Source organism: Lissotriton vulgaris, chromosome 6 (assembly GCF_964263255.1).
Source record: "Lissotriton vulgaris chromosome 6, aLisVul1.2, whole genome shotgun sequence".
Taxonomy (NCBI): domain Eukaryota; kingdom Metazoa; phylum Chordata; class Amphibia; order Caudata; family Salamandridae; genus Lissotriton; species Lissotriton vulgaris.
The window spans coordinates 720,737,013-720,752,172 of NC_141694.1; the positions used below are offsets into that span (position 1 = coordinate 720,737,013).

At 44.2% G+C, this 15,160-nt stretch overlaps 1 protein-coding gene across 1 annotated transcript in view; it reads left to right on the forward strand.

The window, feature by feature from the left end:
• The window catches only part of POPDC3 (popeye domain cAMP effector 3), a 223,799-nt gene that overhangs the window by 177,942 nt on the left and 30,697 nt on the right, over window positions 1–15,160 (forward strand). Inside the window, exon 3 of the mRNA XM_086926707.1 lies at window positions 11,474–11,582. Within this exon, the coding sequence (XP_086782833.1) occupies window positions 11,474–11,582 (109 nt within the window). The remainder of the gene's footprint in view (window positions 1–11,473; window positions 11,583–15,160) is intronic.

The window sequence follows — 15,160 nt, forward strand, 5'->3', positions numbered from 1 at the left end:
TGCTTTCCGAGCAACATTGTAATCAGACCCTTAGTCAGGGGGGCATCATGGGTATTGTTTATATACGCTTTTATGGAGCTCATGATGGCAAAGTTACATGGTTGAATGATCAGTGAATTAAGCTTACTTTCTTTTCAGTCACATGCAAGCACAATATCTCTGTCACCTTTTTGTGGGTGCGGATTGACAATGAGTTTAAGCAAATCAGTATATCTCCAAAACTTAGCACAGGTAGAGCCACATTACTTTTAATGGATACAAGCAGGTTAATGTCAGATTTAGAGCATCAAGGAGCCAAGTGTCAGGTTTATGGTCCACAGAAACACTGAGCCAGGACTGCTAACAGGATATGCTATACATGCAGGCTTAATATTTGTGTTTGTAGATTACAGCTAATTGAATTAAAATGAGTGCTGATTGCTCCACTGTGATGCCTTCCTCTGCACTAACACGAATGTATGATGTTACAACGCATACATTTAAAATGCATGCCTTTACAACGCACTTTTTACATCGCAACATCCTTTACAACGCATTCTTTTACATAGCATGTTATTACATCGCATTTTCAGAAGCCACCTTTACAACGCATTCCATTACATGGCATTATACCTTTAGAACGCATACCATTACAATACATACCATTACATTGCTTTTAAGGTAAGTGTTGGATAGTATAGGGGTAATACTTACTATTCTAACTCCAGTGAGTGCAACAGTAGGGTAAGTGTTGGATAGTGTAGGGGTAAATTACTATTTTAACTCCAGTGAGTGCAACAGTAGGGTAATTGTTGGATAGTGTAGGGGTAAAAATTACTATTCTAACACCAGTGAGTGCAACAGTAGGGTAAGTGTCAGATAGTGTAGGGGTACTATGCGTTGTAATGGTATGCGTTGTACTGACTTGCGATGTAATGCCTGCGTTATAGTGGCATGCATTGAAATGACAAGCGTTGTAGTGACATGCAATGTAATGGCTGCGTTGTAATGACATGCGATGTAAAGAATGTTGCGATGTAATGACTGCTATGTAAAGGTAGTGCGATGTAATGACTGCGTTGCAAAGGTTTTTTCTCATGGACACATTATACAATATGAAAATCAAACCACCTCAGCCCTTAAGATTGTCTCAACTCGATTTGACTAAGCTGTTACTTATTATTAAATGATTTGAAAGCACCTGGGCTGAACCCAGCCACTTAACAAAAAAACTAACTCGGACCTTGGTTTTAATAAAGCTTTTTGAAATTGTACAATGTAGTATTTTATGTGAAAGCACCTTCTATGGAAAACAAATCATTGAATCAGACCCTAAAAAATGTAATCTATCTGTTCGAGGCATATGGGCTGCAGATGGTACATTATGAATAGATCGCCATCTGGTGTTGGGCTCGGATGATTGCACTTTGTTTTTCTCTTGGAGAGTCTTTTGTATCTTGGTGACTCCTCCCTTGGTTGGTAGTGCGCATGGGCATCGGCTCCATCCTTAGATTGTTTTTTTCCGCCATCGGGTTCGGATGAGGATCGAGACGCTCCAGATCAACTTCAGAAGAAAGTGATTTATCGACGCGTATTCCCTTTCCAATTCGACGGTATTGTTATCGAACGCGTTCATTTTCCATTCCGACGCGTTGCAAATAAAAAATCGAAGAGAAAAACTTGAATCTACGTCGAAGAACAGGAGGCCTTTTTCGACGCAGTCAAGCCCGGGGTCCATGGAAAGAACTCCATTCAAAAAATGTCCAAAGTGTGGTGCTAAGTTCCCACACAAGGACCTACACGAGGTGTGCAACCTCTGTCTATCGCCTGAACACGAATCCAGGGACTGCAAAGCCTGCGCAGCATTCTCCTCCAAGCTAACGATTAGGAATCGTCGAGCTAGAAGACACGAGGTTTCCAGAATGCAGGCGGAAGCGATCCCGGAGTTGTTCGGAGACGACCAAATCGAGGAAGAAGAAGAAGAACAGTCGGGGTCGGAAGGGGACCAGTCGGAGACCGAGGAACTCATCGATCAACAAACCGTGAGTGACGACGTCCCCTTACCGAAAAACCGACCCCGTGCGGTAACGACCCCGCCCTCGGGCCCGGTCAAACCGCTGAAAAAAGTTTCCGACGCCCCGCCTTCGGGCCCGGCAACGAAACCGAAAATGAAACCGAAACACTCGGACTCCCACCATGTCGGATCCGACAAAAGGGCGACATCGACTTCGACACCGAGGCTACATGCAAAGGAAAGCTCGGTATCGAGACATTCCATGTCGAAACACAAATATGACTTATCGCCCAAGAGACACTCGATACCGAGAAAGTCGGAATCGAGCAAACATTCGGTGCCGAAAACAACAAGATCTGACGATCGAAAACAAAAGCACCTCTCGGAACCAGGACCTTCGGTACCGATTCAGGAGCAACAGACAGATCCCAAACAAAAGATCTTGTTTATTGATCCACAAACTGGGAAAGTGGTCACAAAGAAGAGAAAGAGTGAACAGTCAGAAGATAAACCTCTTCCTCCAAAAAAGAGAACAATGGGGACAAATATAACTCCTCCTGCTTCTCCTCGTCCAAGAGTCACACCCTCTTCTCCTATTCCTCACAATAAGACAAATGTTCCTACACCTTCCACACCAAGACCAGCTACACCTCAGTCAGATGTAGACAGTGATCTAGGGGAGGGAGAACCTCAAGGGGATGACGAAACTATCCCAGATGAGGAGGACCCATGGGAAAACTATGAATTAGGGTCAGATGAGGACAACGACCCACAGCTATATCCCTCAAAGCCTTCACCACCTGATGATAACACAGGATTTGTGCAGCTCATTAATAGGGCAGCAAAATATCACAAGCTAGATATGCACACAGAACCTCAAATAGAAGATTTCTTGTTAGAGACTCTACCTAATGCACAGAGAACATCAGGTACTCTTCCTATGTTAAAGGGTCTTCTTAGTCACACAGAGGAAATTTTCGAAAACCCAGTGAGAGCCAGGGTGTTAAACCCCAGAATTGATAAAAAATACAAAGCGGCTCCAAAGGACCCAATTTTTATTAGAGGACATGTACCCCTAGACTCGCTGGTGGTCTCAAACGCTCGCAAAAGAGCAAACTCACTATCTACAGGAGAGGCACCTCCACCAGATAAAGAGTCGAAGTTAATAGATGCATCAGGCAAAAGAGTAGCATCACAGGCAGCGAATAGCTGGCGTATAGCAAATACACAAGCACTACTCGCACGTTACGACAGGGCACATTATGATGAGTTAGAAAAACTTCTCATACATCTCCCAAAGGAACACCAGAAAAAGGCAGATCAATTAATACAGGAAGGTAAAATAATAACCAATACTTCCATTAAGTGTGCATTAGACGCAGCAGACACTGCAGCAAGGTCTATTAATACCAGTGTCATGCTAAGAAGGCATGCATGGCTTAGAATCTCTGGATTCAAACAAGAAGTGCAAACAGCCCTATTGAACAAACCATTTGATCAGAAAACATTGTTTGGTTCAAGCACAGACGAGGCATTAGAAAAAATGAAGAAAGATACGGAAACGGCTAAGTCAATGGGAGCATTGCAACAGCCAACACACAGAGGTTCCTTTCGTAGATCCACCTATAGAGGGGGCTCAAAGAACACAGGAACAAATCAGCAATCCACATCTTTCACACCAACATCACCCAGAGGTAATTCAAGAGGCAGTTACAGAGGTAACAACAATAAGGGTAGAGGCCGCGGAAATAATAACAACCGCAACGCCTCAACACCAAAACAGTGACTTCATAGAACTTCCCCCAGACCACATAACACCGGTCGGGGGACGTCTATCACAGTTCCTACCTGTCTGGGAAAACATCACGTCAGACAAGTGGGTGAGACAAATTATCCAACATGGTTATTGCCTAGAACTCACAGCTACCCCACCAAACATCCCCCCCAAACAGCGTCCAATGAGTCAAGATCATCTAACATTGTTAAGAGAAGAAGTTCTAGCACTTCTACAAAAGCATGCAATAGAGAAGGTCCCAAAGGATCAACAAGGAACGGGAGTATACTCTCTATACTTCCTGATCCCCAAAAAGGACGGGTCCCTAAGACCGATATTAGACCTCAGACCTCTCAATGCGTACATAAATTCGGAGCATTTCCACATGGTCACGCTCCAACAAGTACTCCCTTTACTGAAGAAAGGGGACTTTCTTTCTACACTGGATCTAAAAGACGCTTACTTTCATATCCCAATTCACAAAGCCCACAGGAAATACCTAAGGTTTGTGTTAGAAGGACAACACTATCAGTTCAAAGTCCTTCCGTTCGGTGTCACAACAGCACCAAGAGTTTTCACAAAATGTCTAGCTGTGGTGGCAGCACACCTAAGAAGACAACAAATACATGTCTTCCCATACTTGGACGATTGGCTAATAAAGGCCAAGTCAAAGAAAGAATGTCTTCACAACACACAGAAGACAATCCAATTGCTGCACCACCTAGGGTTCACGGTGAACTACAAAAAATCACACCTGCAACCAAACCAGATTCAGCAATACCTGGGGGCTACAGTAGACACAGAGAAGGCAATAGCATACCCCAACCCAATCAGAGTACAGACAATGGTCGGGTTAATACAAAGATTTCAACCACAACACTTACTACCAGCACGAGTGTTTATGCAACTATTAGGCATGATGTCCTCCTGCATACAGCTAATACCACATGCCAGACTACAAATGCGCCCACTACAAGAGTGTCTAGCGACACAGTGGAATCAGGCTCAAGGTCAGATTACGGATCTGGTGTTGGTAAACGACCGGACGCATCGCTCTCTGAAGTGGTGGAACACAGAAAACATTTCCAAGGGACGGTCGTTCCTAGAGCCAATTCCACAAGTGACGATAACAGCGGACGCATCGCTCTCCGGATGGGGAGCGCATATGGACAGATACACAGTACAGGGGAAGTGGAGTGTGCAGCAAAAGAAACTGCACATCAACTACCTAGAACTATTAGCAATATTTCTAGCACTAAAAGCTTTCCTAATACAAATAGCAGGAAAAGCAGTCCTGATCAGAACAGACAACATGACTGCAATGTATTATATTCAAAAACAGGGGGGGACACACTCTCTCCAACTGTCCAGACTAGCACAGGACATATGGAGATGGGCCATTCCTCAAAAGATCTACCTGTTAGCGGAACACCTACCAGGAGTTCAAAATCAAATAGCAGACATCCTAAGCAGACAGTCAGAACAAGTACACGAATGGGAGCTGCACGACCAAATACTACAGCCATTCTTCCAAAAATGGGGGCAACCAGAGATAGATCTGTTTGCCAATCATCAGAACGCAAAATGCAAAGAATTCGCATCCAGGTACCCACACCAAAGGTCCCAGGGCAATGCACTGTGGATAAATTGGTCCAACAAATTTGCTTACGCGTTCCCTCCTCTACCACTAATTCCATTACTGGTTCGGAAACTACAGCAACACTCAATGACAATGATACTAGTGGCACCCACGTGGGCAAGACAGCCGTGGTTCACCACGCTGCTACAACTCTCACAAGTACCACATCAAAAGCTAAGGTTATTACCCATGCATCTTACACAGAACCATGGAGAAATAATGCACCCAGATCCCAAACAACTGAACCTAGCGATCTGGCTCCTGAGGTCATAGAGTTTGGGTATTTAGATTTACCACCAGAATGCATGGAAATCATTAAACAAGCAAGACTTCCTACCACCAGAGCATGCTATGCAGCAAAATGGAAGAGGTTTGCTATACACTGTAACAGTAAGCACATCAACCCTCTGGACGTATCCACTAAACAAATCATTTGCTATTTATTACACCTACAGCAATGTAACCTAGCATATACCTCTATCAGAGTTCATCTCGCAGCCATAGCGGCGTACCTACAAAACAGGCAACATCTGTCACTGTTTAAAGTACCAGCAATTAAAGCTTTCATGGAAGGACTCAAAAGAGTCATTCCACCAAGAAGACCACCTTCCCCAGTCTGGAATCTCAACATAGTGCTTACCAGACTAATGGGGCCACCCTTTGAACCTATGCATAGGTGTGAAATACAATTCCTCACATGGAAGGTGGCCTTCCTCATAGCTATCACGTCACTTAGAAGAGTAAGTGAGCTGCAGGCTTTTACGATTCAAGAACCATTTATGCAGCTACACCAAAATAAAGTGGTTCTTAGAACAAACCCAAAATTCTTACCGAAGGTTATTTCAGCATTCCACATCAATCAGTCAGTGGAATTACCGGTTTTCTTTCCAAAACCACAAACAGTAGCTGAAAGAGCCCTACATACACTGGACGTTAGAAGGGCCATATTGTACTATATAGAAAGAACACAAACTTTCAGAAAGACAAAACAGCTATTTGTTGCGTTTTCTCCTACACATAAAGGCAATCCCATCTCCAAAGCGGGCATTGCCAGATGGATTGTAAAATGCATTCAAATATGCTACTTAAAGGCAAAGAGAACATTAACTGTTCCTCCTAGAGCTCACTCTACACATAAACTAGGAGCATCTATGGCATTTCTGGGAAACATTCCACTAGATGACATATGCAGAGCAGCTACCTGGGTTACACCGCACACCTTCACAAAGCACTATTGTGTAGATGTGCACACAACACAACAAGCTAGAGTGGGACAAGCAGTATTAAAAACATTGTTTCAGACAGTTGCAACAGACACGGGCGACCACCGCTAGGGAGAGAACTGCTGTATAGTCTATTCATAATGTACCATCTGCAGCCCATATGCCTCGAACGGAATATGCTACTTACCAGTATGCATTTGTTCTTGGCATAGAGGGCTGCAGAGTGGTACATGCCCTCCCAGCCTCCCCGGAAACCTGTGTCTGTTCCAACATTATCTTATTTAGATACACTTACATGGGCACTCTTATCTGTATTCTACTATACTACTCCATCTAACCCTACTATGGCAAAACAATCTAAGGATGGAGCCGATGCCCATGCGCACTACCAACCAAGGGAGGAGTCACCAAGATACAAAAGACTCTCCAAGAGAAAAACAAAGTGCAATCATCCGAGCCCAACACCAGATGGCGATCTATTCATAATGTACCACTCTGCAGCCCTCTATGCCAAGAACAGATGCATACTGGTAAGTAGCATATTCCATCTAGACCCTACACTAAGGGTCCGATTTCGATGTCGGACGTACCTGAGTCCATCTGCTTGATCTCAAACTGGGACCGACGACCTCCTGTCGGCGGGCCCAAACCAGCATGTAGGATGTGACCGAACAGTTCTTTACAATGGGAGCATGCATTCTTGTAAAGAGCAAAGGTGCTTTTCATCCCTTGAACCCGTGGCAGGCACCTCAAGGTGCCTGCCACCCGGTGCAGGGATTACCAGAGGGCACCATAGGTGCCCCCTTAGGCCTTGCACCCATGGGGGCCCCGCTGGTGGCCACCAAAGATTACGATGCAGTATAAACGGCTCCAACTAAAGGTCAGAGACGTTTCCTACAGCATCGTTATCAGCCCCTAAAAAGGAAAATGAGCTACATAGAAGTAAACACATGATCTGCGTGGTCGGTGAGAGTAATGGAGGAGTTGAAGCTATGATACATAATGGGAGGTTGCATGAGGTTCATCCTTGGAGCAAAAAGTATGACTGAACACTGCACAAAAGGAATTTCGACAAAGAATTGAAAGCAAGGCACTATAAAAAAGTACAAATATTAATAATTAATGAAAACATTTTTACAACTATTAATGTAAACATATGTACAGATTTAACCACATGGCTGCTGGGCGTTTTCCCCCCCTGTGCTGGAAATGCACTGATGCCACTATTCATGACGAGCTCAGCTCGTCATCAGCACACGACACCTTTGGGTGATGACGAGCTGAGCTCGTCATCAGCATCGAAAGGGTTAATGTTGGAAGAGTGTATGCTAACAAAAAGTTAAAGATTAAAATCAGTATTTGGAACTGCAGCATGGCATTGTGATATAGGTATCACAACCCCCTAGTAATTGTTTTGTTGCCTAGAGTTGGAAATTTCATAAAAATCTATTGACACATAAGGGAACATTACAAACCATAGAAATTCTGATACACTTAGTACATATCTTCTGAAGTAAAAGTGTATCTATTGCTCCTTCAGTTGTGTTGGAATGAAGTATGATTGGTGCATGTGAATTTATTGAGGGGTGCATGTTCGGGACAGAGGCATGGCAATGTGCAGAGGAACACATGAACCATGTGTCCCATCCTCTGTCCTGTCTCCAGGATTTGCAGGCATTTCTAATGTTATGTTATTAAATTATTTATTAAGCGCACTAACACTGATTAGTTTCTTGGCGCTGAGTTTGACAGTGACACAACAGAGGTAAAAGAATAGGATTTAAAAAGCTTGTCTGAAAAGCCAAGTCTTCAGTGCTTTCCGAAAAGGTAGAAGATCTTGACAGAGCCGAATTTCCAGTGGCAAGGTATTCCATAGGCGGGGGGCAAGTGCTGCAAACCTACGTCCACCAGAACGTTTAAGCTTGAACGGAGGGATCTGAAGAAGGCCTAGGTGGAGTGAGCGAAGGTTGCGGGGGGGAACATATCTGGTGATTATTTGGTTAATGAATTTGGGGCTTTTGCCATGCAGTGATTTAAAAATCATGCAGCCTGCCTTGAAGGCACAGCGTTGTGTGATCTGGAGCCAGTGCAGTTTAGTAAGAAGGGGGGTCGCTGCTTGCCACCTTGGTTGCTTCAGTATCATCCTGGCAGCATAGTTCTGTACCATCTGGAGACGCTTGAGTAGAAAGACTGGGAGACCCAAATAGATGGCGTTCACGTAATCCAGATGGGACAGAACAGTGGCAATCACAACCTGGGTAGTGGCCTCTAGCGTTAGTAATCGCCGAACATTCCTGATTCTTTTTAGCTGATAGAAACACTTGGAAACCACCTGGCCCACTTGTGCCTTTAATGAAAGGTCACTGTCCATGATGATTCCCAGCGTTTTAGCCGATGGTGATGGTTGTGGGGCTTGACCCAGGTCTAAGGGCCAGTATTGAGGGCCCCAGTGTTTAGCGCTGTCCCCAATCAATACCAGTTCTGTTTTCCCCGGGTTCAATTTCAGTTGATTTTGGTCCATCCAGAATGTAATAAACCTCATGGTTGACTGGAAGTGACTGACGGATTTTTCAGAGTTATCAATGGTGAAGAGTAATTGCAGATCATCTGCGTAGTTAAAGACTCTCACCTGTTTGTCCCTCAACGTTTGTATCAGGGGGAGTATATATATATATTGAAGAGGTGAGGTGACAAGGAGGAACCCTGTGGCACTCCGCATGGGGTAAGTTGTTTAACGCCAGTTAGGTCCCCCAGGCGTACCGCTTGTGAGCGGTCCTCCAAGAAGGATCTCAACCAACAGGCCGCTGTGCCCTGTATGCCGGCCTGTCCGACACGGTCGACCAAGATGTTGTGGTCGACCGTGTCGAACGGCGCCGACAGATCCAGGAGCACCAGTGCCTGGTGAAAGAGCATCTGTCTGCGCAATCTCGGAGAGTGTCCAACACCGCAGTGACTACTGCCTCCAAAGAGTGCGCAGGCCGAAATCCAGTCTGATGGGGGTCAAAGCAGGAGGACTCCTCCAAAAAGTTGGAGAGAATTTTCGCCACGTGTGCCTCTAAAATTTTGGCCAGGTAAGGCAACAACGAGATGGGCCTGTAGTTTGCCTTACATGCCGGGTCAGCCCCAGGTTTTTTCAATAGGAGTATGACCGTTGCTTCTTTGAAAGCAGACGGGACTATGCCCGACAATAGAGAGTCATTAAGGAAAGCAAGAACAGGGGTAGGGTAGGCGGAGAAGCATTCTTTCAGGATGTGGGGGGGGCAGATATCTAATGGGGAGCCAGAGTTAACTCTCGTCAGTAGCTCCGAAAGCTGGTCCTGAGTTATGGGTAAAAAGTTAGTGAGAGTGGCAGAACCGGTCTTGATTGCCATGCCAGTCATGATTGGAGTTTTTGATTGGGTAATGCTAGCTTTTATATCCTTGATTTTGTCACTGAAGTAAGTGTTGAATGAGTCACACAAACACTGGGTAGGAGTTACTTTAAGACGAACATTCTCCAAATTGGTCAGTTCATTAAAAACCGAAAAGATATCTTTAGATTTGTTTGTTGATTCTAGGATACGAGAAGAGAAATACTCTGTCTTCGCTGCAGAAATGGCATTCATGTATTCCTTCCTTGCCCTAGTATATTTAATTTTCCCCTCGGTGTCATAATCACGGCGCCACAGGCGTTCAAGATGCCGAAGGGCCAGTTTCCTGCTTTTCAAGTCGGCTGAGAACCATCTGTTGGCGTCCGTACAGTGTGCTAGTCTGATTGTTTTATAAGGAGCATGAAGGTTACTGGCCTCTTGTAGCCAGTTGGTTAGCGTGGCAACTGACAGATTTATGTCGTTATCCAAGGAAGGGACATCCTTGGCAAGTGACTGTAGGAAAGCATCCTTATCCATAGCATTCCAGTTTCTGGCTAATTTGCCAGTAAGTGGCAGCGTAGTTCTGATATACTCAACACAGATCTTAAATGCCAGGGATCTTAAGGTCTAAGATTTCCAGACTTAGGGGCCTATTAGGATGGCAGATGGACCAGCGTCCGTCTGCCACCCCCGAGGTGGAGGGACCGTCCGCAGGGGCAGCGGCGGTCCCTCTGTGCGAATTAGGATGTGATTGCCACCCTGGCGGTCACATCCTGCATATTTAACATTGCGGCGGGTGCTGCTTTAAGCAGCACCCGCCGCAAGGTTAAATATGCATGCTTTCCATTTGCATGCACAAAACGGCAGGCACCGCGTGGTGCCTGCCGCTTTGTGCATGCAAATGCTGGGGGGTACCATAGGTACACCCCATGTGCACCCCCACCCCCCCTTCACCCTGGGGGCCCGCAAGGGGCCCCAGAAGCAAAGTTCCACATGCTTTTCCATGGCGGAAAAGCTGCAGCGGAAAAGCATGTCTCACCACACATCCTAATTTGGCTGACGGTGTCTTGCAGACACCGCCACCAAATAGCGCTCATCATCCCGCGGATCAGCGGCAGACGCCGCCGCTGTTCCCAACGCCATCCCACCGCCATCCTAATCTGGCGGTGGGTGTTTTCTGTCACCGTGGCGGTGAATCCGCATCCTCCGGGCCGACGGTGGCTTCCACCGGCCCTGAGGATGCAGATTCATTGCCATCATAATCAACCCCTTTGCTTGCTGAGGATTTTTTTTATCCTACAGCTGCTTCCTTAAATAAATGTCCTGGTTTGGATGCTTAGGACTTTCTTAAAAGAAGTACAAGGTGTAAGCCGAGATAACCTATTATCATTTCTGAAGGGTGTTAAATGAAATGTTAGACCATATATAATTATACCAAAGTCATTTACATGTTCCCATGATACACTGCTAATCCTAACTACTTTGTTTTGCTAGGATCAGAGTGACAGTTGATGGAGAGTTTCTGCATTACATATTCCCACTTCAATTTCTGGATTCTCCCGAATGGGATTCACTTAGACCATCAGAAGAAGGAATTTTTCAGGTAACGTATGGGTAGTGTATTGAGCTTCTGATTTCTACGTTAGTTGTAGTAGTTGAAATGGAAAATTATATATTGAGAGACTGTATAGAAGGGTCATATGTTTTAAAAGTTGTACCATAATTGAGAACATTTATTCCTAAGTTGTGTTCATCTTCACTTGTTTACTTGTTCAATAATTGTTCTGTTGTGTCACCTTTAATAACTGCATGCCTATTGTGTTTTACGTTTATGCATTTTACAAATGCAAATGTTAAAAAGCAAGATGAATCCTTTTCAAATATACTCAGCCTAATGAGGATACATTTAGAATGTAGTAATAATGAACAAACTGTATGTTTTTATTATTTTTCTAGTGTTAACAGTGCGTACCTGCTGACTGAAGGTTTCAAACTAAACGTTCAGTATTAAGAGTTTCAACTACTGTCACTGAGTCTATATAATAGATTTGTCAATCGTTTTGTTTGGTCAGTGCCTTTTTTTGTCCAAGAGTGATATAAGGACACAGTAAAATCTTATTTATAATATTTGCAAGAAACTGTTCCAGCTTACAGGTTTTACAAGGCACTAATTTAAATGGGTTTCTAATGTGTTTCATTTCTGCACAGGAAACCAATATGTCGAATTTCCTCACATTATTTTGAGGATATGTCATACATAAAGGGTAAATTCGTGAAAGACTTGGGGTTTTCCCAAGTTCTAAATAAGCCATTTCAGCAAACAGGTCTGCTCACACTAAATAAAAAGGAAATTACCTCCTTTTCAGCCACATTGTATCAGACTTTCAATATTCTCTCATTTAAATTCTTCCTCTAACCAATTTAAGTTGGTGGCTAATCAATAAGTTGTTGACAAATGTCTCGTTGTTGGACAATGTGACAATTCACACTACAAAGATAAAGATAATACAAAAATATTGTCATGCACTGAGTCCAGTTATTGAACACCTAGTGCTACAGTAGTTGGACCGTGAGTCTGGCCGGATTTTCAAAGTTTTATAAAGGTCAAACATTTCTATGGTATATAATCGTGAGAGCCGGTGTTTACTTCCAGGGCCGGACTGGGAACCAAAACCGGCCCTGGCAAAGTGCTCGGCAGCCCAGTCCACCATGCCCCCCCACAGGCACGGCCCGTGCCGGTCGTTATACTGGGGCGGTGACGTCAGGCAGGGGAGGGTCAGGGTGGGGGGTTGTAAAATGCGGGATATGGACCATTAGAGGTAAGTACCAATAAAAATAAATAAAACGAATTTCGTTGCCCACGCTGCATCGCCAAATGTGATGCAGCGAGGGCAACGAAATTCGTTTTATTTATTTTTATCGGTACTTACCTCTAATGGTCCATATCCCGCATTTTACAACCCCCCACCATGACCCTCTCCTGCCTGACGTCACCGCCCCAGTATATCGACCGGCATGGGCCGTGCCTGCCCCCCCACCCCGGGGGGTTGGGGGCGACGCCGAGCTCTTTGACAGGACCGGTTTCGTCCGCGATTTTGTTACAGGACCCTGTAACAAAATCGGCCCCCAGGGGCCCAAAACCAGACCCCACCTGTGCGGTGCACCGGGTGATTGCCCGGTGTCCACTACGGCCAGTCCGGGCCTCTTTACTTCAGATGATTCTAAAGCTGTAGTGGATTATTAACAGCATTATTTGAAAATAAAATGTCAGTTGCTAAACTCGTGGAATCAATGCGTGAGCAAATGGGGTCTGTGATCCTGCTGGACCTAACTTTATTTTGTTCTTAAGAGTAACAGCAATATAAATATTGCTGGCTTCCAACTATTTTTACCTTAAAATGGGCAATGCATACCACCATTATGAGACAAAACAAAAACCACTGCCTATTGGCATGCTGCTTTTCGTAGTGGGTTCCTTAAAAGATAGGTTTATCTATTTTGGTACTGACTATTATGAATAGTTCTGCTGTTATAAGCTTTCGTATTGTATGAACTGTATTACAAATGTGGACAATATCTGCTGTAATTCATAAAAATAGGCAATGCATTCATGATCAATGCATTAGATATCTCACACACAGTCTGTACATTATGCATCTACCTTCATAATGAAATTTTCTTGAATGCACCGCTAGCCATTAGCAGACTACCATTAGAAGGGCTGATTTTAGAGCTGCATGCATACTAAATTGGCATGTGCATTAAGTCTGAAAGGATCACAACCAGCCTTCAAATGGAAAACACAAGAAATATTTATGTTAATTGTCACAATAGTCAATTTAGAATACTGACAAAGGTTTTCGCTATTAGTTATATTATTAACGTTCACATTTGCATGTCCCAATTATCGTTAGGAAGGTTGTTTTGCCAGTTGAGACCTTTTTGTTATTCTAAGATACAGTAATTTATCAACAATTACAGATCACTAAGCAGAAGTGCATAAAATGTCTCATTTTCGGTGAGACCGAACTATCCTATGGTAAACCCCCCACTCCTCATCTCACATCCACAGACAATCTCACCTAATAATAGCTAACCTAATGTACTAGCTAGCACAGTGTGTATACTGATTGTCCCATGAGGATGCCAAGCAGAAGTCCATGTCCAACCTGACCACTCTCGCCAAGCAGAAGATCAGTGCCAAACAAACTTTAGTCATTGCCATCAATCTAGTCTTTCGATGGGTCATTGTTGGGGCGTAAGAAAGGTCTACCTTATTGGCCAGGTAAACATTTATTTATTTGGAGTTGTTATAAAATGGCACGTGGACATATAGCCTCTGCAAAGCAATGGTGGGGGTTAGTTGAGAGTTTAAAAATCTCTAGTTGAGGTTAAGATGGGTAGAGTGACTAGTGGGGATTGTAGGTGGGGGTGTGGTGAAGTGGGCACTATCATACACATTTTATGGCACTGTGACGAGATACAAACCTACTGGATGAGGGTGCATGATGTTATGGGAGAAGTACTGGGGATGGTGATTCGACCGGAAGCCCGTAGATGTATATTGAATATTTGGAACCCACTGATTTGAATGGCTACCAGAAACAATGGGTGACGTTGGCGTGTATGGTGGCAAAACGTAACATTGCTCAATTGTGGGGAGCCAACCAATCACCACAGCCTGCCAAGTGGGTTCAGGATCTGGACTGGTGCATGTTTCGAGAGAGGGCTGTATATGTGGCTAGGGGCTGTCCTGAGAAATGGGGGAAGATTTTGGGGGCTTGGAATAGCCACTGGGGTGAAATATGTACGCCCCGATGACACTGAGAGATGATGCAACGCTGGAATTCCTGTGATCCCAATTATTATATATATTGTAATGATTATTTGCACGATCAACAGTAATGCCCCTATCATATTGTCAAGATTTGCGCACCTGATGTTTTTATTGGTTATGGTGTTCTTGTTTAATAAAAAGATTTGTAAAAAAAATCTCTAGTTGAATGCAAGGTTTATACCCCTTATCAGTATGGACTACCCTAGTAATCTCATCTTTTCTACAGTATGTCAGCTACAAGAATTCTGTTTTCAGCCGTTTCCTAAATAAGAGATGGTTGGATTATGCTCTGAAGGCGTAGTTCATAGCATTCCAGGATGGTTTCATATGGAACAGTAATAACT